Genomic DNA, 27,834 nt, shown 5'->3' on the forward strand with positions numbered 1-27,834 from the left:
AAATGTTGTGATTTTTTTTCATTTTTAATCTAACAATTAAGTCATTGCAAACATTTTAAGGTCACATCCTTCCGCAATTTTATTTGAATAATGCCATTAACAATTAGATACAATTCTTATAAAAATTAACTGATATTTATATATGTATATATTATACTAGAATGAATATTAGTAAGATGTAAAAAATTTTAAAACAAATCCTTTGTAATTTGAACAAATCTTCAGTCCTGAAACAGGTTCAATTTTTTTGTACTTTAAAAGTGATATATTGTCATTATTTCATTTGGACAGCGATTATGTCATTTTAGATAATAAGAAACGCAGACAATTTTAGCTTAGCAATCCAATCATCGGATAATCCATGTGTAATACAGTTTATTTAGTAAAGTTAAGACGTCTAGGAAAGACAAGTTTATAAAAGTACATACCTCCTACATTTTGTACATGGTCAGATTTATTAACAATTTAAGCATAATGCAAATAAAAAGAATGTCTACCATTTGTACTTAACAGTAGATTAAGGGCATACGATACAGTTTTGATCCCGTATTTACAGTTTGATGAAAATTTCCATATAGGCTATTTTTCACCTGATTAAATCAAATATGTAATAAAAAATATACCTTCATGTGCTAGATTTTGAGTTAAATGAGGTCGAAATTTTTTATATTTGATATATAAAAATTCGGATTTGTGGCCGTATTTTCCCTTTCAAAAGAAAGCCATAACTTTTTTGTTTTAAAAGATAAACACAAATTGTTTTTTGTTAAATAATTTGTAATTTCTGTATTTTATAAGTATCCTAAACTCTTATGCATTTTTTATTCAGAAATAACTCATATGTATCAAATGGTCATGAATTACGAAAAAAACGTCATTTTTTGCTGTATATTTATCAAAACAAAAAATTGCACTATTTACAGTTTTATAAAATTTGGTTCACATAATCTCCCTGCAAAATGAAACAAAATGTTGTTTTAAAAAATAGGGGTCCATGCACTCGTTTTCATATAAAATCAGTTTGAATGATATAAATCAGTCGAAAAATGCATCTTTTCCAGGTATGTCACAGTTTGACGTCACGAAAATAACATTTTACGTTAGCAACGTCATGACCTCCCCCGTAACTGTATCGTACATGCCCTTAAAATTTCTGACCACTTGAACAGTTTGGTTCAATAAAACAATAATTGCGCATGCAGAAGACGTTACAAATTAAAAACTTGTGTCCAATCCATTTAATTGTCCTTTTTATATGACCGCAAAATTGGTCGTATATTGGTATCACGTTGGCGTCGTCGTCGTCTGCATCGTCGATCGTCATCCGAATACTTTTAGTTTTCGCACTTTAACTTTAGTAAAAGTGAATAGAAATCTAAGAAATTTTAACACAAGGTTTATGACCACAAAAGGAAGGTTGGGATTGATTTTGGGATTTTGGTCCCAACATTTTAGGAATTAGGGGCCAAAAAGGGCCCAAATAAGCATTTTCTTGGTTTTCGCACTATAACTTTAGTTTAAGTAAATAGAAATCTATGAAAATTTGACACAAGGTTTATGACCACAAAAGGAAGGTTGGGATTGATTTTGGGAGTTTTGGTCCCAACATTTTAGGAATTAGGGGCCAAAAAGGGCCCAAATAAGCATTTTCTTGGTTTTCGCACTATAACTTTAGTTAAAATGACCCCTGTAAATAGAAATCTATGAAATTTTGACACAAGGTTTATGACCACAAAAGGAAGGTTGGGAATGATTTTGGGAGTTTTGGTTTCAACAGTTTAGGAATGAGGGGCCATAACAGGGCCCAAATAAGCATTATTCTTGGTTTTCGCACAATAACTTTAGTATAAGTAAATAGAAATCAATGAAATTTAAACACAAGGTTTATGATCACAAAAGGAAGGTTGGGTTTGATTTTGGGAGTTTTGGTCCCAACAGTTTAGGAATAAGGGGCCCAAAGGGTCCAAAATTGAACTTTATTTGATTTCATTAAAAATTGAATAATTGGGGTTCTTTGATATGCCAAATCTAACTGTGTATGTAGATTCTTAATTTTTGGTGCCGTTTTCAAATTGGTCAACATTAAGGTCCAAAGAGTCCAAAAATTAAACTTAGTTTGATTTTAACAAAAAATGAATCCTTGGGGTTCTTTGATATGCTGAATCTAAAAATGTACTTAGATTTTTGATTATTGGCCCAGTTTTCAAGTTGGTCCAAATCGGGGTCCAAAATTAAACTTGGTTTGATTTTATCAAAAATTGAATAATTGGGGTTCTTTGATATGCCAAATCTAACTATGTATGTAGATTCTTAATTTTTTGTCCTGTTTTCAAATTGGTCTACATTAAAGTCCAAAGGGTCCAAAATTAAACTAAGTTTGATTTTAACAAAAATTGAATTCTTGGGCTTTTTTGATATGCTGAATCTAAACATGTACTTAGATTTTTGATTATTGGCCCAGTTTTCAAGTTGGGTCAAATCAGGATCCAAAATTATTATATTAAGTATTGTGCAATAGCAAGAAATTTTCAATTGCACAGTATTCAGCAATAGCAAGAAATGTTCAATTGCACAGTGTTGTGCAATAGCAAGAAATTTTCAATTGCACAGTATTGCGCAATAGCAAGAAATCTTGAAACTGTGCAATAGCAAATATTTTCAATTGCACAGTATTGTGCTATAGCAAGAAATATCTAATTGCACAATATTGTGCAATAGCAAGAAATTTTCAATTGGAGTTATCTTTCCTTGTCCAGAATAGTAGTTGAATCAACTTAAATCATTGTTTTATACAATATACAATGTATATTCAGTTTTACTACCAACTGATAAATTAAAACAATCTTTACCATTCAGTGATAACAAGCACTTCATTTTACATTTTAATATTTTATGATGTATTTAAATGAGTAGTTATTGTTGCAAACTCCATTAGAAATTTGAATTGAGATCAGTTCTGGAAAAAAGGAAAGAGGGATGTGAAAAAAAAAATGGGGGGGGGGAGGGGGTTAAATTTTTCTTATTTCAGATTTCATAAATAAAAAGAAAATTTCTTCAAACATTTTTTTGAGAGGATTAATATTCAACAGCATAGTGAATTGCTCAAAGGCAAAAAAAATATTTTAAGTTCTTTGACCACATTCATTCTGTGTCAGAAACCTATGCTGTGTCAACTATTTAATCACAATCCAAATTTAGAACTGAATCCAGCTTGAATGTTGTGTCCATACTTGCCCCAACCGTTCAGGGTTCAACCTCTACGGTCGTATAAAGCTGCGCCCTGCGGAGCATCTGGTTGAACAATAAAATATGTTTAAACTTTAAAACAAATGCCAAGTTGGTTATAATTTTGACTGAACTGCTATTATTATAAGGTCATAAGAACAACATTTACAGTCAACTTACGGTCACAGTAATAATGCTATAATATAGAATCAACTACTGTGGTTTCTACTATTTTTGTGGGTACCAATTTTCGTGATTTAAGGAAAACTTGCATATTCGTGGATGTCTAATTTCATGGTTTGGAAAAGTATGCATACATTTAAATTTGTGGTTCGTCTAGCCTGTACCACCCAAATCCTAACCCGAATAATTCAGTCGTGATATTCCGCTGATCTACGAAGGCTACATTAACGCCTGAACGTCTTCCTCGATCAAGACCGTCAACCGGAATTTTCACACCGCTTTGCAATATGGGAATTTTGATTTAAATTGGCAGCTAAAGAAGGAGGAGTTCCGGAGCTAATTGATGTTAAATGATGTAAACTGATGTTAATTGATGTTAATTAATTATTATCGGATTTGTGTTAATTGAACACACGTGTTTGGTAAGGCAATTACAAGAGAGTTGCGCAGACTCATTATCCTGATCGCCACTGATTGGCTATCTCTCACAGAGAGCAGGCGACGCGGCCAATGATCATAAGGAGTTCAAGCCCTCGTGTGGGAGAAAATCAGACACGGAAAGGGCTTGAATTATTCGAGTTACCCAAATCCAGGAAAATTGGTATCCAAAGAAAATTAATGAATTCACAGTATTTCTTTTTTCTTATTCATCACCACCTTAATGAACTGCAGAAAAAAAGTCATTTTGAAAAACTAATATAGTTATATACCAACAAAAAATACTTCCATTTTGTATTGTGTTTTGAAAAATGTACCAATTTGTACATTTAATAAGAATTGATATATCGTATACCAGGTCACTTCTTTTTCTGATAATAGTAGCAGCCCTACATAATGTAAGTAATATAAGATATTGTGTTAGGTAGGAGGCTATTATGTCTGACTTAGATTCCAAATCTCCTTTTATCCATGTGTCACACATTGGCATATATATATTGATGACCCATTTTCTAAGTCTGTTTATATATAATTAACATTCTAGAGACTGTGGCTAATTATAATGGGGATTTAAAGTCTCAGAAATGTATTAAGATATCACACATAATTCCCTCTAAAGCTTTTAATCAGTGCAACAAAGTTTGGTTACCTTGAAAAACATAGATATCTTTTAATGGTTGTTGGGTTGCTGTCATTGATTTATGATATATACTCCACATCACACTTTTCATATGACCTATATTTTAAGTTTAAATGACTGGCTCTAATGAGGTCTTAGCCCTTAGAGGCCCATTTTTGGGATACAATTGCTTTTAAGCAATCTGTAGACTTATACCATTGACTCAGGGCCATGCCCTCACGTCAACCGTTTTATTCTAAACATCAAGGAACATCTCAGATTCTTGAGATAGTCTTGCTTTAAATAGTATAAAAAACTAAAGGATTGAATTTAAACAACTGTCCTACACATAATGTTCTTCTCATAATCATCATGTGTTGATATTTCCCTTGACTTGTATGCATGTTTTTAACAACACGGTAAATCAGAATTAGGCAGTATAATTTTATATTTAGTGTTTTTATGAATTTAGAAACATGTCAGAGGGAATTCACCAGTTTTGATAACATGCGAGAATGATCTGAATTGCGATCGCTAAATCTATTTCTGTCATATAAGAACTGAAGTGGAGTTTTCATATATATGTCACTGTTATAAAACTGATATTTGATATTGTACTTCCATAAAGAAATTGAGGTCGTTTTAAAAGATATTAACATTTAATATACGTCCTTGCTACAAATCACATGTCTAGGGTTTGTTTATGTAATTATGCGCATGCATAAAGTTTTTCTTGACTTGAAGGGGTATCAGATTGAATGGTTGCTCTGGATTCCCTACTCCATTGATTAATTCGAAACTCACGAGATCCTCTCTATGTCTGTCTACTATTGAGGGTTATTGTTGTTGCATAATTTTAAATCATATGCATCATTTAAATTAAAATAAATGTAGTCCACAACGTAAAGGTGTAACTAGAACACCCCTTCAGCCAAAATGGAGTCTTCCATATTATCGCTTCAAGTTGTCTCCCTTCCGTAAGTAACTTTCTTCAAACGATACGTTGAGAAAAATTTACTCATTCTGTCGATAGACGTCGTATTATATTAAAACCGATCGCAATTTAAACAGAGGAATGTGTACGGAAAGGAGTCATGCCCACTGACCCAAAGGAAATTAAATATTCAAAGAGTAAGGAATAGGGGACCCACCTAGAATTCACGTAGGAAAATAGGTGATAAGGTACGAAGTGAAATACCTTCTCTCACTTTCAGTGTCTGCTGTAGAAAGTCAACTTGGAATTCATATGGTACAAAAATGAAAGACAATAAGTACATTGTTCATACACTTGTATCGAGGATTGGCTATTTTTAAAGTTGAATAACTATTCAGATTACGTAAATTATATTTTGCGAGTATTTTACACGTGCAGTTGAATTATTTTTGAAAATAATACTAATACATGTATCAATGAAAACAATGGCAATCGTATCCCTCAGAGCTATCTGCTCTTTGATTAGAATTGCCCATACAAAAGGTCACAAAAACCTTGACCTTTTACCTCAAGGTCAGGATATCCTAAGATATCAGATTAAGGTTAGGTTGATCATGTTGATATCTACCTGATATATCAAATTTCAGTAGGGTGATATTTACCTGAGATATCAAATTTCAGTAAGGTGATATTTACCTGAGATATCAAATTTCTGTATTTTTTGTGCAATCCTATAAAGCTCTTTTAAATTCTTCATTCTTACAATGCATATAATGTGTTATAGAAATATTGTCATGATTGGAAAGTGTTTGTAACAGTACATTTCTTTAAACGGTGAATTTGACTGCAATCTTTGGTTTATTCAAAATATGTTACATGCACATGATAATTCAGCATAACACATATGAAAAATCAAATTGTTGGAATTGATTCAACTTTTATAATGAGTTTCATTTTGTTGTAAATTTCGAAACTAAGAGCAATATCAAAAATCATAGTTAAACAAATTACATGTAAATTTCTCAGTGTTTAACGGGTTATATATATATATAATAAAATGTTTGGGAAGGTGATATTTACCGAAGATATCAAATTTTAATAGGTTGATATTTACCTGATATATCATATTTCGGTACAGTGATATTTACCTGAGATATCAAATTTCAGTAAGGTGATATTTACCTGCATGAGATATAAAATTTTCAGTAAGGTGATATTTACCTGCATGAGATATCAAATTTCAGTAAGGTGATATTTACCAGAGATATCAAATTTCAGTAGGGTGAAAAATTATTTACCTGAGAATTTAGGAAAGGTGATATTTTTTCCTGACTTGTCATAATCACAAAATTAATGAAAATAACTCCAGATTAGAAATTTGAATAAAAATCCAAAGAAACTATCTTAATTTTATAAAAAAGGAAAACTCAGGTGAAATGACCATGGGAATCCAGCATACAACACAATTGTATTCCAGTAGATTGGTATTGAGCGTATTGATTATAATATTGCAAAAATACTGCAATAAAATATAGATGATCTGGGGCTAATCAAACAAAACTTTTATTTTATGTTCTATGATCTGTATCTACATTGATTGTGGATATGTAATTTAAATCATTGGTTTTTAAAAAACAGACGTCCCGTCAAACAATAGCATAATTGTCACGGGGATTTTGTTTGTTTCAATTACAATACAGTCGTCAATTTAATAAATAAATAATTGGTTAGTATCTGGTACCAACTTTGTTATATTTCCTACTGGGAATATGTTTAATTAATGTGTATTGGCCCAAAGTTTATTGGCAGAATAATATAGGCTTTCTTATCAACTTCTGTCAGAGGTAAGCTGTGTTTTTACTTTACTAATTTTTTCCCCCCTTCTTTTTTGAAGAGTGGCTTTTGTGTACTAAAAGAAATTTTGAAAACAACAAACAAACAAGTACTTAATCAGTATTAAGAAATTGATGGGCATAATTGCAATTGTGAAGTGTTTACTTGGAATTGGTTAATTTATGTTTGAACAATTTGAAAATTACGTTGCGGTTTTGAAACATTGTTTTCCTTCAAATTTCGAATAAATTGTTTAGTTTGTGCAACACTTTAATACCAGGAATTTCCACTAATTGAGTTGGTATAATGAACTAATGTTCAGCTAATGGAGAAAAATGTCCAATTTATTGTTCTTTGTTGTTGATTAGTAAAATGATTTAAAATCAGGAATTTTGATATCAGTTTAAAAATAGCTACATGTAGGCTGTTTTGGAAATAACATGCAGTTCATCCACGAAAATTAAACATAATTTATAAAGTAGATCTAAATAAGAAAAATAGATTAAAAAAACACAAAAGTTTAAAAAACAAGATCTTAAAAGTAATTTTTTTAAATTTAACAAAATATATTCTGGTAAAAGTTAGATTATGTAAATGTGTTGTTTTTTTCAGGAGTTAGTGGTATATGTGGGTACACAGATGTATCACACCTCAGATTGACTCCAACCCGTAAGAAAAATCGAGTCTCATCTTCCAGTAGTACCTCAAGGTAATGTTTTGCTGCAGTTTTGTATAATGATGTGTAACCAATATATATATATATATATATTACCATATTATGAAGAAGGTTCACCTATTAGTAGGAAGACACATCTTACAGATTGAACTTGCTTTATTAAGATCAATAATTATTTGTGCTCCCTAACTTAAGTTAAAGTCCCTATTTAAAAAACATATATGCTAGTACATTGCTATAGCTACATATCATTTAGAAACTATTATTATATGATGGGATCATTGAGAAACTATTATTATATGATGGGATCATTGAGAAACTATTATTATATGATGGGATCATTGAGAAACTATTATTATATGATGGGATCATTGAGAAACTATTATTATATGATGGGATCATTGAGAAACTATTATTATATGATGGGATCATTGAGAAACTATTATCATATGATGGGATCATTGAGAAACTATTATTATATGATGGGATCATTGAGAAACTATTATCCTATGATGGGATCATTGAGAAACTATTATCCTATGATGGGATCATTGAGAAACTATTATCCTATGATGGGATCATTGAGAAACTATTATCCTATGATGGGATCATTGAGAAACTATTATTATATGATGGGATCATTGAGAAACTATTATCCTATGATGGGATCATTGAGAAACTATTATCCTATGATGGGATCATTGAGAAACTATTATCCTATGATGGGATCATTGAGAAACTATTATCCTATGATGGGATCATTGAGAAACTATTACTATATGGTTGGGATTATTGTTTACCTAATGCAGGTGATAATATTGGTGTTTGAAATTTTTTTCAAAAATTCAAGCAAACCTGGTGTAAATTTGAAAAGTTAAGAATTTTTAAAAGACTTTTGTAATTGTATATGTCTTTATAATAAATAAACTTCATAGTAAAATGCATTTCAGACCTATCAGTTGTAACAGGAATGATTTCACTATAATGTACTGTATTTTATTTATTGAAAACAATTTACAGGTCAAGATTTAAAATTTTGAAAGCAGTACACTATAATGCATATGTATGGGTCCTTGTAAGACCCCCCCCCCCCCAAAAAAAAAAAAAAAGAAGAGTTAATACTAACAAACCAAACAAATAAAAAAGACAAATGGAACACTAAGCTGAGCTACAGTACATTCATGACACAATTTTAGGTTGTGTTTGTATTTGTGCATTGGCTTCAGCTTTCAAATAAAATGACAAGAAATGTAGTATTTAACAAATTCAGGTTAAACTTTTGAAGTTATATGTACTACTGTGAAAGTACTTTTATTCGTGGGGTACCAATTTTCAATGACTTTATCCACGAATTTAAGTTTCCAAGGAAATAAAACAACCATTGTCCAAATCAAGACGTGGAAAGATCCCTATCGGTAGGTTTGACTACTGATACGATCTAGAGAATATATTGAATAACGCCAAATCTGAGAATACTTTAATAGAAGTCACAGAACCACAACCGCATGTAGGATTATACCCGTTTAATCTTTAATAACCTAAACTGTACTACTTTTGATCTTTTAATCTCATAAAATATATTTTTGATCGATGAAAGTCAAATTTCCGGTATTGGTATGCTAGTATGATAAAGTGTTCATTTTATATCCTCATAGTTCTCCTACATATGGGAAATAATAATTTCATGCTGGGCTTGATTTTGATAAGAATTATTTGACAATTCAAGATACGTTTATAGCATTTGTTTATGTTACTGTTTTCTTTAGGTTACATGTTTATGGCCTAATTAACACCTTTTCATTTTTTTTTTGAAAACTAAAACCCACGAACATGTAAATTTGCTTAAACCACGAAAATTGATACCCACGAATTAAAGTACTTTCACAGTATAAGATTGATGAAGGATACCAAAGGGACATTCAATATAATCTGCTTTGTCAACTTTTCTGTTGCTGTGATGACAGGGAAACTAATCTATAATTGCCTGGTTTAAATTGCTCTAATTATTGGACATATAATGTCATGTAATACATTATTAATGTCAGTCATAACCATGGTACCACTTAGAGTTTAATGGAATGGAAGAATTTTTTTCCAGTATTGGACATATTTTTTTCTTTGCTCAAATGGAATGTTTACTGTTGAAGGAAGTTAAAAGTGCATATAGGACTTAGTTATTCTTTACCTTTTTTTAAGGTCACTTCTAAAAAGATTCTGTAAGCTTAGCAGAGGCATATTTTGTGAGGGGGGCAGGACCTTTTTCAGGACGTCAGGATCAGGTGTTTTTAAGCTCTGGATTTTGGGATTGATCCTTTCAGGATCCGGGAATTCTTTTTTCAAATTTTTGGATATCAGGATTTCATGCTTTTAAGCCCCGGATTCCTGGGTCAGGACCCCTCCAACCCCCCTCTTTTGTGTCCCATGGACACATTCTCCATTTATTTTGGACATATTAAGAATAACAGAAATATGTTTACTTTCAGTTTTATTTTAATGACTATGATTTTGTTTTCTATAAAATCAACTGACAGGTAATATCTACATTATACTAACAGACCAATTAAATCAAAATTTTTGTTCTATATTAAATATTAAGTAACAAAGTTTTATCTATGTTTGAAATTGACCAGTTTTAATGTGAAAACCTTGTTTTGTACATTTTAATGATCTTCTATGGAGCCATAATTAGATAATATCTAAATTAGCATTAGTGATAAACTCCTATACAATTCTTTGATTCAGAGTCTAGCTGACATTAAATATTTCATGATACAATGATAAATAAAAATCCATAATTGATGAAGTTGTCCTATGATTGACATGGAAATGTTATCACAGACAAAATTGTTCGCGTTGACTTAAATATTGCATGATACCGAACAGGAAAGTTTTGTTAGTCTTAATCCATTAATGACAAAATTATCCACTTGTAGACAAAGTAATGTTTCTACAGACTGTTTTTGTTATCCACGGCTCGATCTCTTCCTGATCTAGTCCCGATCCATAATGGATGTGTGTTATCCTTGATAGAATCTCAGTCAGTGGTTTCTTTTCCAGTTTATTACATTAAAGTGGTGAAATTATCTTCGAAACTTTCATGCAATGATTACATAATTAGCATGCAATTCATGGCTTTGTCAATTCATTAACCGCCCCCTGGATTTTCAATTCATTATGTTTCTAATTTTCTTGAGGGTAGCAGTACTTACTTTTAAGTATGTTTTCATAGAATTAATTGAGAGATTTGTGTTTGAATACAAATATGTATAATCAGTAACAATAAGGGGGGTTAGGACCTTTATTATATGGGACTCCGGGATCGGGTGTTTTTAAGCTCAGGATATCGAGACTGACCCTTTTGTGATCAGGGAATTATTTTTTTCAAATTTCGGGTTGTCGGGATTAAAATTTATTTAAATTCGAAACCTCATGATTTCGTGTTTTTAAGTTCGGGATCAGGACTCCTCTGACCCCCCCCCCCCCAAATCAACTCTTATTATAATGATGTCTATTGTTTATGTTTCTTATTGGGTTGCTGTCTCGAAGACATTTACCACACATCTCCCTGAGTTTAAATTGATCTGGTTTGTATTTTGTTTTTGTATACCCAGTGTCATTTTTTGTGCATGCCCAGCTGAGTTTTCGCGATAAGGCTGTATGCTTAGGGCATTTAATTGTCAGGTATGTCAGACTTTGATTTTATAAAAGATAATGTCAAATTGTTGAAAATTGCTATATCTATAGGATATACAAAGTACATGTATGTTTTTTTCTAAAATTTGAATTTATGTAGAATGTTTTGACCTAGATGTGTGAGTGAAACAAAGATTTCACCTACTTCTTTATGATAACATTTAATTCCTATGTATAAATAAAAAACATTGTAAAATCCCTATAATACTTGCTAGACATAAAGCTTAGATGAATTCAACCAAAGAAGTAAGTTAGTGGGAAGTTTTATATTGATACAGGATTCAGAAATTGCACTTAAAAGATTTGACTAATTGGTCTTTATTAAAACACTAAGAACAATAGATTAATTTGTTGAATTGAAAATGAATGATATTTCCACCCCCAGGTTTAGCTTTAGGAAGATATTGATTTTTGTTTGCATTAAAGCTAGGTAACTAAGATACCTTCAGTTCATGGGAAACTTTGAAAAGATGATAAAGGAGATCTGAGTTTCTCATGACAGACATATTTGATCTTTTCTTTGCTTTATAAATTTTCGGTCTGCATTTTTATTATACGACCACAAAAATTGAAAAATGTTTGGTCGTATATTGGTATGATGTTGGCGTCGTGGTCTGCGTCGTTGTCGTCAGTTTCTCATGACAGACATATTTAATCTTTTCTTTGCTTTATAAATTTTCAGTCTGTAATTTTATTTACTATACATACCTCCCTTCCTGGCCAAGTCTTATTTACTGTCTATAACCAATTGGACTTTGGGGCTAAAAGAAAATTAGATTAAATGTCAAGATAAAAATGGTCTTTCAAATTCAATTTTCTCATATATTTATATTGATTATAGTAAAGATGATTTTACACAATATTTTGTTTTTTGATTTGCTGTAGTTTGGACAAGCCTTACTGTGGAGTCTTTTATGTTCATGAGAAACAATTTTTAAAAGTAGAATGAAGAAAAATTGTATTTTCATGTATTTTATGCAATGCTTTACTGACAAAAAGTACTGAATCAATGATCATTATAATTTGGGGTTCATATGTACCCACAATATCCACAAAAATTTGTATCCCATGGTATGCCATTTTTTTTTTATGTTATTTCGAATACGCAGAAAAAATATTAGTCATATTCAACTTTTTGTTTTTGTGAATATTGTGTGAATAATTGCTTTTATTGCATAGAAATATAATATTTCCCACAGAAAGTAACCAAACGTTAGCGTGCAATAAATTCCAACATTGCGCTAGTGCAATAAATCTTCAAAATTCATGACGTCATCAACAACAAAATCTTAGTTTAACCAATTTTTACTTTCAAATATTATATTGCTATACAATAAAAGGGTTATTGCATGATTATTGGGGAATATTGTCCCTCGTAGAACATATATTGCCTTGCAAGCTCGTGCAATATAAAATTCTACTCGGGACAATATTCCCCAATATTCATGCAATAACCCTGTATTCTTTTTGTAAAACTAAAATATGATCGTTTTGACCTGAAAATATATATTTCACATTTTGAACATGCAAACAATTATTTTTAGTTTGTTTTCACTTTGCTGTGTATTGTTTGAATTTTTTTTTAACTCAACAATTGATCTTACACCCACCAAATGATGAATGGATTAAAATAAATTTTGAAGAATTTTGTACTTATTTACTGGTATGAGCTTCTTGTGTTCTTGACTCCTTTTTTTGTGCGTCTGTTTTGCTTTAAGAATTTGCATTGATTATTTTGAAAAATTTGTTTGGCATCAACCATTAACACTTGTTAAACAAAAAAAAAAGAGGTATTATGTAATATTTTGCCTAGAAAACCCTTAATAATTATAGTTGATTGAGTAACAGAATTTGTAATTCGGCTGAACAATATAATGTCATGTCATTAACATCCACCGACTTGTGCAATTTGCTAATTAAATTTGATGATACATAGTCAATTCCCATTGGATTATGTGGTATCCCAGAAGGATTAATTTGGTGATAGAATTCCAGTCCAGCAGACGTGACATTCTAATTATGATGCATGATGGGTAATTTTATTTGTAGGAGTGCATCCATAAATGAAGATTAATTTCCAGTCACTCACAGCTGTGTCAGTCAATATTGAATTACCTCCCTTGTTTTTGTGGATGTTAATTCCATTAATTGTGGATTGAGACTTGACTTGGGACTTAATTTGTTTACATTTCTCTTCGGCATTGTTTGAATTCCTGTATTATCAAATTATCTCCCTTTAGTTAATGTTATTGCACTTTGGTATGAGTTTTATTTTCATAAATGTCATTGCACTTTTTATAATGAACAGTTAGAAATTTATAACGAAACAAGTAGAATTGCATAATATGTCATGAAGTGCATATACCGGTACAGTGCAGATTTACGTTGTGTAATGCACTCGCCAATATTTAACTTAACAGTCATTCTTCAAGTCAACACTCCAAACCAGATCTAGAGCATTAAGAACTTATTTTCATGAACTTTTACTGTAAAATAATTATTATATCATATGACAGTTTATTAAAACAATTGAACAGATTTTTTACCCTTTTTTAACTCACCTTGTTCGTCTGTTGTCTGTCATACTCATTAACTTTCATAAAAATCTACTCAGAAACTACTGGGCCAAACTTAGATAAAAGTAACCATAATCATAATTAGGATATTTATTTTAAACAATGTGGCAGATTACTGGCCCAGTAGTTTTAGAGTAGATTTTGTATGAAAGTCAATGACTTCTGTATACTTATTTTGCAATCATTGGAGTTATTGCTCTTTAATTATAATTTTAACCATTGTTTTTAGGTTTTTATACGACCGCAAAATTTGAAAAAATTTTCGTCGTATATTGCTATCACGTTGGCGTCGTCGTCTGTGTCGTCGTCGTCCGAATACTTTTAGTTTTCACACTCTAACTTTAGTAAAAGTGAATGGAAATCTATGAAATTTTAACACAAGGTTTATGACCACAAAAGGAAGGTTGGTATTGATTTTGGGAGTTTTGGTCCCAACATTTTAGGAATTAGGGGCCAAAAAGGGCCCAAATAAGCATTTTCTTGGTTTTCGCACTATAACTTTAGTTTAAGTTAATAGAAATCTATGAAATTTTGACACAAGGTTTATGACCACAAAAGAACGGTTGGGATTGATTTTGGGAGTTTTGGTTTCAACAGTTTAGGAATTAGGGGCCAAAAAAGGGCCCAAATAAGCATTATTCTTGGTTTTCGCACAATAACTTTAGTTTAAGTAAATAGAAATCAATGAAATTTAAACACAAGGTTTATGACCATAAAAGGAAGGTTGGTATTGATTTTGGGAGTTTTGGTCCCAACCGAATAAGGGGCCCAAAGGGTCCAAAATTGAACTTTGTGTGATTTCATCAAAAATTGAATAATTGGGGTTCTTTGATATGCCGAATCTAACTATGTATGTAGATTCTTAATTTTTGGTCCCGTTTTCAAATTGGTCTACATTAAGGTCCAAAGGGTCCAAAATTAAACTTAGTTTGATTTTGACAAAAAATGAATCAGTTAGGTTCTTTGATATGCTGAATCTAAAAATGTACTTAGATTCTTGATTATTGGCCCAGTTTTCAAGTTGGTCCAAATCGGGGTCCAAAATTAAACTTTGTTTGATTTCATCAAAAATTGAATAAATGGGGTTCTTTGATATACCAAATCTAACTGTGTATGTAGATTCTTCATTTTTGGTCCTGTTTTCAAATTGGTCTACACTAAAGTCCAAAGGGTCCAAAATTAAACTTAGTCTGATTTTAACAAAAATTGAAATCTTGAAGTTCTTTGATATGCTGAATTCAAAAATGTACTTAGATTTTTTATTATGGGCCCAGTTTTCAAGTTGGTCCAAATCAGGATCTAAAATTATTATATTAAGTATTGTGCAATAGCAAGTCTTTTCAATTGCACAGTATTGCGCAATGGCAAGAAATATCTAATTGCACAATATTGTGAAATATCAAAAAAAATTTTAATTAGAGTTATCTTTCTTTGTCCAGAATAGTAAGCAAGAAATATGTAATTGCAAAATATTGTGCAATAGCAAGATTTTTTTTTAATTGGAGTTATCTTTCTTTGTCCAGAATCAACTTAAATCTTTGTTATATACAATATACAATGTATATTCACTTTTTACTACCAACTGATAAATTAAAATAATCTTTACCATTCAGTGATAACAAGCAGTTTTTTTACATCTTAATATTTTATGATGTATTTCAATTAGTAGTTATTGTTGCAAACTCCATTAGAAATTTTAATTGAGATTAGTTTGGAATAAGGGAAAGGGGGATGTGATTAAAAAAATTGGGTTCAATTTTTCTCATTTGAAATTTCATCAATAAAAAAGAAAATTTCTTCAAACATTTTTTTGAGAGGATTAATATTCAACAGCATAGTGAATTGCTCTAAGAGAAAACAAAAATTTTAAGTTCATTAGAACACATTCATTCTGTGTCAGAAACCTATGCTGTGTCAACTATTTAATCACAATCCAAATTTAGAGCTGAATCCAGCTTGAATGTTGTGTCCATACTTGCCCCAACCGTTCAGGGTTCAACCTCTGCGGTCGTATAAAGCTATGCCCTGCGGAGCATCTGGTTGCCTTATGTCTTTAATACTAATAATTAGTAAGAACAATAAAACCTGAAGAACTGAAAATTACCAACACATATATGTCAACATGACTGAAAAATGGTCAATTAATGGTCTTAGTTTAGTCCAAATCATTTAGTCTTAATATCATTGAAGCTTGTCAACAATAAGGTTATAAGTTAAAAATCCACAAGTGGCAGTTGTGATATATAATATAGGTACTTTATTTCCTTCCATTAACACAACTGAAGTGTTTAGTGTAGCATTAAACACCAAACAATCAATCAATCAATCATGTGAGCATGGGTTCTGACTTCCATCCCTCATCAATCAATCATGAGAGCATGGGTTCTGACTTCCATCCCTGATCAATCAATCATGTGAGCATGGGTTCTGACTTCCATCCCTCATCAATCAATCATGTGAGCATGGATTCTGACTTCCATCCATCAATCAATCATGTGAGCATGGGTTCTGACTTCCATCCCTCATCAATCAATCATGTGAGCATGGGTTCTGACTTCCATCCCTCATCAATCAATCATGAGAGCATGGGTTCTGACTTCCATCCCTCAATCAATCAATCATGTGAGCATGGGTTCTGACTTCCATCCCTGATCAATCAATCATGTGAGCATGGGTTCTGACTTCCATCCCTCATCAATCAATCATGTGAGCATGGGTTCTGACTTCCATCCCTGATCAATCAATCATGTGAGCATGGGTTCTGACTTCCATCTCTCATCAATCAATCATGTGAGCATGGGTTCTGACTTCCATCCCTGATCAATCAATCATGTGAGCATGGGTTCTGACTTCCATCCCTCATCAATCAATCATTTGAGCATGGGTTCTGACTTCCATCCCTCATCAATCAATCATGTGAGCATGGGTTCTGACTTCCATCCCTCATCAATCAATCATGTGAGCATGGGTTCTGACTTCCATCCCTCATCAATCAATCATGTGAGCATGGGTTCTGACTTCCATCCCTCATCAATCAATCATGTGAGCATGGGTTCTGACTTCCATCCCTCATCAATCAATCATGTGAGCATGGGTTCTGACTTCCATCCCTGATCAATCAATCATGTGAGCATGGGTTCTGACTTCCATCCCTCATCAATCAATCATGTGAGCATGGGTTCTGACTTCCATCCCTCAATCAATCAATCATGAGAGCATGGGTTCTGACTTCCATCCCTCAATCAATCAATCATGAGAGCATGGGTTCTGACTTCCATCCCTCAATCATTCAATCATGTGAGCATGGGTTCTGACTTCCATCCCTCAATCAATCAATCATGAGAGCATGGGTTCTGACTTCCATCCGTCATCAATCAATCATGAGAGCATGGGTTCTGACTTCCATCCCTCAATCATTCAATCATGTGAGCATGGGTTCTGACTTCCATCCCTGATCAATCAATCATGTGAGCATGGGTTCTGACTTCCATCCCTCAATCAATCAATCATGAGAGCATGGGTTCTGACTTCCATCCCTCAATCAATCAATCATGAGAGCATGGGTTCTGACTTCCATCCCTCAATCAATCAATCATGTGAGCATGGGTTCTGACTTCCATCCCTCAATCAATCAATCATGTGAGCATGGATTCTGACTTCCATCCCTCAATCAATCAATCAATCATGAGAGCATGGGTTCTGACTTCCATCCGTCATCAATCAATCATAAGAGCATGGGTTCTGACTTCCATCCCTCAATCATTCAATCATGTGAGCATGGGTTCTGACTTCCATCCCTGATCAATCAATCATGTGAGCATGGGTTCTGACTTCCATCCCTCAATCAATCAATCATGAGAGCATGGGTTCTGACTTCCATCCCTCAATCAATGAATCATGAGAGCATGGGTTCTGACTTCCATCCCTCAATCATTCAATCATGTGAGCATGGGTTCTGACTTCCATCCCTCAATCAACCAATCATGAGAGCATGGGTTCTGACTTCCATCCCTCATCAATCAATCATGTGAGCATGGGTTCTGACTTCCATCCCTCATCAATCAATCATGTGAGCATGGGTTCTTACTTCCATCCCTCAATCAATCAATCATGAGAGCATGGGTTCTGACTTCCATCCCTCATCAATCAATCATGTGAGCATGGGTTCTGACTTCCATCCCTCATCAATCAATCATGTGAGCATGGGTTCTGACTTCCATCCCTCAATCAATCAATCATGTGAGCATGGGTTCTGACTTCCATCCCTCAATCATTCAATCATGTGAGCATGGGTTCTGACTTCCATCCCTCAATCAATCAATCATGAGAGCATGGGTTCTGACTTCCATCCCTCATCAATCAATCATGTGAGCATGGGTTCTGACTTCCATCCCTCATCAATCAATCATGAGAGCATGGGTTCTGACTTCCATCCCTCATCAATCAATCATGTGAGCATGGGTTCTGACTTCCATCCATCAATCAATCATGTGAGCATGGGTTCTGACTTCCATCCCTCATCAATCAATCATGTGAGCATGGGTTCTGACTTCCATCCCTCATCAATCAATCATGAGAGCATGGGTTCTGACTTCCATCCCTGATCAATCAATCATGTGAGCATGGGTTCTGACTTCCATCCCTCAATCAATCAATCATGAGAGCATGGGTTCTGACTTCCATCCCTCAATCAATCAATCATGAGAGCATGGGTTCTGACTTCCATCCCTCAATCAATCAATCATGTGAGCATGGGTTCTGACTTCCATCCCTCAATCAATCAATCATGTGAGCATGGATTCTGACTTCCATCCCTCAATCAATCAATCAATCATGAGAGCATGGGTTCTGACTTCCATCCGTCATCAATCAATCATAAGAGCATGGGTTCTGACTTCCATCCCTCAATCATTCAATCATGTGAGCATGGGTTCTGACTTCCATCCCTGATCAATCAATCATGTGAGCATGGGTTCTGACTTCCATCCCTCAATCAATCAATCATGAGAGCATGGGTTCTGACTTCCATCCCTCAATCAATGAATCATGAGAGCATGGGTTCTGACTTCCATCCCTCAATCATTCAATCATGTGAGCATGGGTTCTGACTTCCATCCCTCAATCAACCAATCATGAGAGCATGGGTTCTGACTTCCATCCCTCATCAATCAATCATGTGAGCATGGGTTCTGACTTCCATCCCTCATCAATCAATCATGTGAGCATGGGTTCTTACTTCCATCCCTCAATCAATCAATCATGAGAGCATGGGTTCTGACTTCCATCCCTCATCAATCAATCATGTGAGCATGGGTTCTGACTTCCATCCCTCATCAATCAATCATGTGAGCATGGGTTCTGACTTCCATCCCTCAATCAATCAATCATGTGAGCATGGGTTCTGACTTCCATCCCTCAATCATTCAATCATGTGAGCATGGGTTCTGACTTCCATCCCTCAATCAATCAATCATGAGAGCATGGGTTCTGACTTCCATCCCTCATCAATCAATCATGTGAGCATGGGTTCTGACTTCCATCCCTCATCAATCAATCATGAGAGCATGGGTTCTGACTTCCATCCCTCATCAATCAATCATGTGAGCATGGGTTCTGACTTCCATCCATCAATCAATCATGTGAGCATGGGTTCTGACTTCCATCCCTCATCAATCAATCATGTGAGCATGGGTTCTGACTTCCATCCCTCATCAATCAATCATGTGAGCATGGATTCTGACTTCCATCCATCACTCAATCATGTGAGCATGTGTTCTGACTTCCATCCCTCATCAATCAATCATGTGAGCATGGGTTCTGACTTCCATCCCTCATCAATCAATCATGTGAGCATGGGTTCTGACTTCCATCCCTCATCAATCAATCATGTGAGCATGGGTTCTGACTTCCATCCCTCAATCAATCAATCATGAGAGCATGGGTTCTGACTTCCATCCCTCAATCAATCAATCATGTGAGCATGGGTTCTGACTTCCATCCCTCAATCAATCAATCATGTGAGCATGGGTTCTGACTTCCATCCCTCATCAATCAATCATGAGAGCATGGGTTCTGACTTCCATCCCTCATCAATCAATCATGTGAGCATGGGTTCTGACTTCCATCCCTCAATCATTCAATCATGTGAGCATGGGTTCTGACTTCCATCCCTCAATCAATCAATCATAAGAGCATGGGTTCTGACTTCCATCCGTCATCAACTTACAGTTAACTGCATACTTATATAGCAAGGTGTCTATTTAGCTCACAAACTTGGAGCTTGTTATAATATAGGAGTTTGCAGTAAATAAATTGGTAAAATCAAGTTCCATTACAGAAATAAAGTTGGGAAATTGTTAATTCAGAAATTATTGCAATATTTTTATTTATGCCAAAAATGTGAATAATAAGATAATATTCAGTAAGTTATATTCCATCAAACATTTGCATTAATTTGTTCTCACATTTTTACAATTAATATCTGATTTGCAATAATAACTGCATGGGGATATCAATTCCTAAATTTACAGTAAATGAATCAAGATGATCATGATGTAATACCAATTAAATATACCATTCGCCTTTGTTATGATCATGGCGTATTACCATTGGGCAAAGATAATCTAATATACTTCCTTATTAAGGATCAGATTAACGATTCCAACAGTCCTTAGTACTGATTGCTTCTTACAGAATTGTCATTATGCTTTAAATGACAATATTACTTCTTCAGTATAAGACTGAAGTTTATTTGATTTGTGTTTTAATATCTGATTCAACCTCCGTGAAATTTGTTTCATTGGAAACATTACACCTTTATAAAAAAATTAAAAATCAATGTCAGTATTAATCTGAACTTTGTTTGGCTAGTCTTTTAATATTTGATTCAAGCTCCGTGAAATTATTTCATTAGTATCATAACACATTTTTTAAAAGAAGAAAAGGTCATTATAAAACTGAAGTATTTTTTTCTATAATTTTAATATCTGATCCAGACTTTGTAATTTTTTTTTCTTTAGAAACATATATATAACACGTTTAAAAAACGAAAAATCTAGAATTGTTGATTGACAAATTTTTCAGAATTTGAAACTTGATACTGATGATTTATTCCGATTCTGATATCAGATTTTGGATCATGTTATTTGATTATGCTATCATTACGGATTAATGTTTTTGTTTTTTCTTCCGATGCAAATTGATCTTTTGTTAAACAGCTGCTTGTTGACAAGTGATGTCAATATTTTGACTGATAACTATTGTACAGGAAATAAGTATAGCTTATGATGTAAAAGTTGGCGCCTTAGGTTGAAAAAATTGGACTTTATTCATTCTTAACTTGTTGTGAAAAGCAATCGTTTTCATACTTGAGGAAGCAGTTTTCAGTTATTGATATCTGATATGAATTTTTAGTGTTTAGACAAAGCTATGTCAACGGAATCGTTAATGACTTTGAAAATAATACTGATGGTAATATTAATGCAAGTTACAATTTCAATCATTGGAATATAAATCTGCTATTGAAACAAGAAAATTGACGGAGGCATAAATGTAAATATTGAGTGACAATTTCCACGGAGACGCAGGAAGGCACTTAATCAAACAATTTATGAGACAAATATTTGAATGATGAATGATGATTTGCAATTGGAAATTATTTACCTCAGTGGTGTAATACTTAACACCCTAAAGATTAAGTACTAGTCATTTTTAAACGATCGTTGCATGTCAGTTATAACAAAAACAATCGTGTTTCCAAGTGTTGAATTCTGATCATGCAAATTGGAAATTGATGGAAAGAAAGGAATATTTTATCGCATAATGGACTCTGGTTGCGTGTTCACAGGATACCAAATTTTAAACTGTGACGAAAAGTGTTAACTCTTTTTGACAATTCATTTGTTGGCGTCCCTAAGTGTGGGAGAAAGAGGTAAAACTTGCGATGGAAAATGTCACTAGCAATTCATTTTGTTGAAAAATCTGACGTACGTAAAAATTGAATAAAACTGATCTAAATTGAAAAGGATTGATATTTTGCTTTTTAAAGGTGTTAACTCCGTTGTAAACAAGCGCTGCAATCAAAGTTGAATAAAGCAATTTGTAATTAGAATTATGTGTTTTGTATTCGAGTGTGTAACTTCATTTACTTTTTTGTCGTAGATTAATGTTTTACAAAGACGTAGTAGTATTCAAATAAACATTATTAACGTCAGACTGAATTATTTTGAAATTTGTATCCGTGTTTATAAATTATTTTCGTAGACAAAAACGCAGTGAGTTGTGAGTAAGAGAACAGTAAAGTACACATTTTTAGTTTGAGTAAGACTCAAGGTAGACATTATAACTCTCATAACACACCATTGATACACAAGTTTTGAAATATTGTACATTGAAAGAAGAGTGAATAAGCCATTTGACTTGTTGAAGAGTTTTGTTCTGGAGAAAATGGAGGTCAAACGCAGACACAAGTGGAAAGTGTTGATTTGTTGTGGAATGAATTCTTGCTTCAGTCAATGCAGGTAACTTGTTTAAACACTTTTTTTTTTCTTTTTTTTTATATATTTTTCATAAATTTTAACAATTTTAATGTGTTATTTTTTAAATCACATTTTAAATGAAAAGATCTACAATGTGATCTTAATAATCCATAAGCCTGCATTTCAGAATATACATGTAATGCTCTGGAAATACATGCATCAGTAGATTGAAAAGTGGTGATTCCTTTCAACTCTTGGAAAGATATTATTTAATTAAGGGATGGCACTAAGTGATGCAAAATAAATTTGCTCCAAAACTGTTGTTTTGAACATTTTAAAATATGCTTTCATCTTATTTAAGAAAATGATATTTGATAAAAAAAAAATATTCCCTATGAATTATGAATTGAATTAAAAATTTAAAGAAATGCATGTACATTCTTTATTCGAAATTAATACATTACATGAATTAAGTGAATTAGTTTAAGTCTGAGATGTGATTGACTTGATGAATGAATAAAATTGTATTCAATATAGTTTGACGAGTGCTTATCACAATATCATAGGGTCAAACCCAATATCCTAGAGTTAAATCTCAGATACCATGTTTAATCATTAAGTGTCAAACCTGATATCATAAGGTCAAACCATGTATCTTAAGGTCAAATCTTGTATAATAGATTCAATATGTCAAACCCAATATCAAAAGTTCCAACCTGGTATCATAGATTTTACGTGTCAACCCTATTTAAAAGGTCCAACCTGGTATCATAGATTCAATGTGTCAAATCCAATTTCAAAAGGTCAAACCTGATATATATATATATATACTGTAATGAACTGTTTGTTATTGAATTGTCTCGAGTATCATGTATCAATGATTTTATTGAGGATTAAAGATTTAGAGATTATCCAGAAGATACGTCTGACATTTATATCTATAGAATATTAATCACCTACATGATTCTTCCAGGAGTATAGGATAAAACTATGCAATTACGCAAGGTAATCCCCATTATGATATTGTGTACTTCATAAGCCCCTCAGACAATGGAAAGATGTACTTGTGTATTCAGGTGCAGTCTCAGCCAGTCATTTTTAAAAGAGATTCCAATACATGCAGGTTATATAAAAAGGGAGGTTCCAAGTTCTAACCATATGTCCCCTGATGATACAAAAGCATTTAAGTTATCAAACAAAAAGAGCAGGTTCCAAAACATACAAGTTGTATATAAAAAGGATAGGTCCCATTATCCCATATGTCCCCACAAACATTGTGAGGGCTTTATAGTTTGTCAAGGTCGTTAAAAATACCCATCACCATCCTTATGTCCTCATACAAAAGCATAAGTTGTCAAACAAAAAGTAGAAAAAGGTGTGTGTGTGTGTTTCAAACCCCTGAACATCTGGAATCTGCCACAGCCAAAAAGAAGATGTGGTATGATTGCCAATGAGACAACTATCCACAAGAGACCAAATTGACACAGAAATTAACAATGGTAAAGGTCACCTTATGACTTTCAACAATGAGCAAAGTCCATACCACATAGTCAGCTATAAAACAATTCAAACAAGAAAACAAACAGTCAAATTTATGTACAAAAAATGAAAGAACAAAACATGTCACATATAAACAAACGACAACCACTGAATTACAGGCTCCGGACTTGGGACAGACACATACATACAGAATGAGGCGGGGTTAAAAATGAGAACAGGATCCCAACCCTCCCCAAACGTTGGACAGTGGTATAACAGTACAACAAAATGGTCATTTGAAAGGATACTGTTGTATCATTTGTTTTATACATCTTTTGGGTAGTTTTGTTGTTTGGGTGCTGTCTCATTAATTGATATATATTCTGTATTTCCTTTTTAGAATGAATTCATGTTAGACTTATACCCAAATGGATTCTACAGTTAAAAAACTTTTGATTTAAAGCAATATTTTGTAACAATCTGAATAGTGAAGAGTCTTATAATGCATCTCTTGCTTGGAAATTACTTAACACTTAAGAAGTAAGTCTGCTTCCCATCCATGAAATTCTAGTTAATTCAATTTTGATTTTATATTAAAAACTTTTGAGATGGTATCAATCATAGACTGTTTGAATATCATTGACGACAAGTTTTCAAATTAATACGAATGATGCAATATTCTCGCCATTTTAAAATTCTTAACTTTCAATTTTGCAATATACTCTTTATTTGCATATAGACTGATTTCCCAAAGAAGGTCACAATTATTGTGCATTAGACAAGATCTGCGACTGATTTAAGCGAGATTATAAAGTGACAAAATTCAATACATAATCTGTGAGGACGAGATAATGTAGTTTCTATGTTCTATTGACATATATCTCTACTGATTGTCTCTCTAATGGATCAGTTATACAACATGTAGACAATCAGGTTTAATTCCTCTCATGTTATGTGACAAACATGCTTAGATTAAGTGTACAATTTGTACATTTGCTTCTGTTAATTTAGTTTCTGTGTAACAGACAATTGGGAAGAGATATTGTCAAATCATATTGACTTATAACAGCTCTTGGATAACGGAAATATGATACAACATAAGGAACATAAATTTGATTGTTGTCATCGCTTTATACAGAAACACAATATATAATGGGATTTTGTTTTCAAATATTGTCTCATAATCTTTCAGTCAGTTTAATTGAAGTCTGGAGCTGGCATGTCAGTAAACTGCTAGTAGTCTGTTGTTATTTATGTATTATTGTCATTTTGTTTATTTTCTTTGGTTACATCTTCTGACATCAGACTCGGACTTCTCTTGAACTGAATTTTAATGTGTGTATTGTTATGCGTTTACTTTTCTACATTGGCTAGAGGTATAGGGGGAGGGTTGAGATCTCACAAACATGTTTAACCCCGCCGCATTTTTGCGCCTGTCCCAAGTCAGGAGCCTCTGGCCTTTGTTTATAGTCTTGTATTATTTTAATTTTAGTTTCTTGTGTACAATTTGGAAATTAGTATGGCGTTCATTATCACTGAACTAGTATATATTTGTTTAGGGGCCAGTTGAATGACGCCTCCGGGTGCGGGAATTTCTCGCGACATTGAAGACCTGTTGGTGACCTTCTGCTTTTGTTTTTTTTCTATGGTCGGGTTGTTGTCTCTTTGGCACATTCCCCATTTCCATTCTCAATTTTATTATTCGTCTTAGTCATAATAGCGTATGATTTAATATGAATTCAACATATCTTTGTGTCAACAATTTATTATTCAAAGACCAAATTAAATCATTGTTACAACATTCAGAAACTCCCAAAAACCAAACAAATGTCCCAAAAAGAAAATAAACAATGCTTATTATCAATAGCCCAAGTTAAACATGATCATGGTAACAATATAAAAGAAAATACCAAAAACAAAACAAACAATGTTTGTTATCTTCAAATTGGATCAAATAAAACCATTGCTACAACATTAAGTAACTCTTAAAAACATAACGAAGTTATGTTTGAAATTGAAATCGTGAGGGTTGAAGTTATGCTTGTATTTTTGTTGCTTTATGTTAAGCTATGAAATCTCAAAACATTTGTATTAAGGTATGTGTCACTAGGTTGATTTGGACATATTTTTTAAGTTATCATATTATTTAGAAATTAGATTTTTACAAAAATATGTTTTTTTTTTTCAAAATAAGAATTTTATCAGTCTAGACAAAGTAAGTGTAATTATCTTAGTTGTTGAAACTTTGATGTTTGAATATTTGTGAGAGGTTACTGAAATTGATGTTTAAGACTTCAATTCATCCTTGATTCATAGTATAAAGGTGTGAAAGATAATGTATGTCGAAAATGAATGAACAAGGTTATATAAGCAACTAGAATTGTCTTATATATTAACTGATAATACGTGCAAACTGTCACTTATGACTAAAGGTTATGAATTGCCATTTTATGATTTAAGTATTGATACTTATAAATCAGAACAAAATGTAATGGACAGGGAATATATTGAACTATTACAGTAAGAGTTTATATATATAATGTTGTACTGACAAAATGTTTTTTGTAATTTTGTTATTCCTAAGTAGTTTAGCTTGGAATGAAATGTTATGAATATTTGTTAACTGCAACTGAACTAGTTCCTGTCATTGGTGACATTAAGACTACATTTAGGAGATAACTGTATTGTATTTTAAGCTCCGACGGCATCAATTGGGGATTTGATGGTCGCAAATTAAGTTAACTGGCGACGCGTTAGCGGAGACAGTAAACAGGTATTTGTGACCATCAAATCCCCAATTGATGCCGTCAGAGCTTAAAATACAATATTGTTATCTCCATTCTACTGAAACTGACAGAAAACAACGTTAAAACATGTATTTAAAATCTGTCATATGCCGTCTGCGCTTGCACATACGTCTCATAGCATCAATTGTCAATTGATACCATGTAAGAAAGTGACGTTATCCAATCAAAATGAACGTTACAAACGTTGTTGCATTAGAATTAAGAATCTGTACATTGCTTCTATTTGTAAATTTATTGGGGTGTAAAAGTTTTACAACACTATAACATTACTAAAAGAAGCATTCAGTGCTTATAATTACATTTTTTGCTATGATCATAAAACAAGAATTCTAACATATTTTTATGCCCCACCTACGATAGTAGAGGGGCATTATGTTTTCTGGTCTGTGCCTCCGTTCGTCCGTCCAGTTAAAGTTTTTGGTCGAGGTAGTTTTTGATGAAGCTGAAGTCCAATCAACTTGAAACTTAATACACATGTTCCCAAAGATATGATCTTTCTAATTTTAATGCCAAATTATAGTTTTGACCCCAATTTCATGGTCCACTGAACATAGAAAATGATAGTGCAAAGTTCAGGTTAAAGTTTTTGGTCAAGGTAGTTTTTGATGAAGTTAAAGTTACATCAACTTGAAACTTAGTACACATGTTCCTTATGATATGATCTTTCTAATTTTAATTCCAAATTAAAGTTTTGACCCCAATTTCACGGTCCACTGAACATAGAAAATGATAGTGGGAGTGGGGCATCCGTGTACTATGGACACATTCTTGTTTCTTTTACCTGTGCACTCTTTATTCTGGAAGCGTGTGTCATCATGAAAGTTACATTTCATACATTTTTATACGACCGCAAAATTTGAAAAATTTTTTCATCGTATATTGCTATCACGTTGG

At 32.9% G+C, this 27,834-nt stretch overlaps 1 protein-coding gene across 2 annotated transcripts in view; it reads left to right on the forward strand.

Annotated features, from left to right (window-relative positions):
* LOC143075843 (calcium/calmodulin-dependent protein kinase kinase 1-like) overlaps window positions 1-27,834 on the forward strand; it is a 94,554-nt gene that overhangs the window by 6,715 nt on the left and 60,005 nt on the right. Inside the window, exon 3 of one of the 2 annotated variants that reach the window (XM_076251420.1) lies at window positions 7,845-7,941. In XM_076251420.1, coding sequence (XP_076107535.1) covers window positions 7,845-7,941 — 97 coding nt within the window. Of the gene's footprint in view, window positions 1-7,844; window positions 7,942-22,539; window positions 22,697-27,834 lie in introns of those variants that run through there. The other variant, XM_076251421.1, reaches the window with a different exon arrangement.

The sequence above is a fragment of the Mytilus galloprovincialis genome, chromosome 5 (assembly GCF_965363235.1).
Source record: "Mytilus galloprovincialis chromosome 5, xbMytGall1.hap1.1, whole genome shotgun sequence".
Classification (NCBI taxonomy): domain Eukaryota; kingdom Metazoa; phylum Mollusca; class Bivalvia; order Mytilida; family Mytilidae; genus Mytilus; species Mytilus galloprovincialis.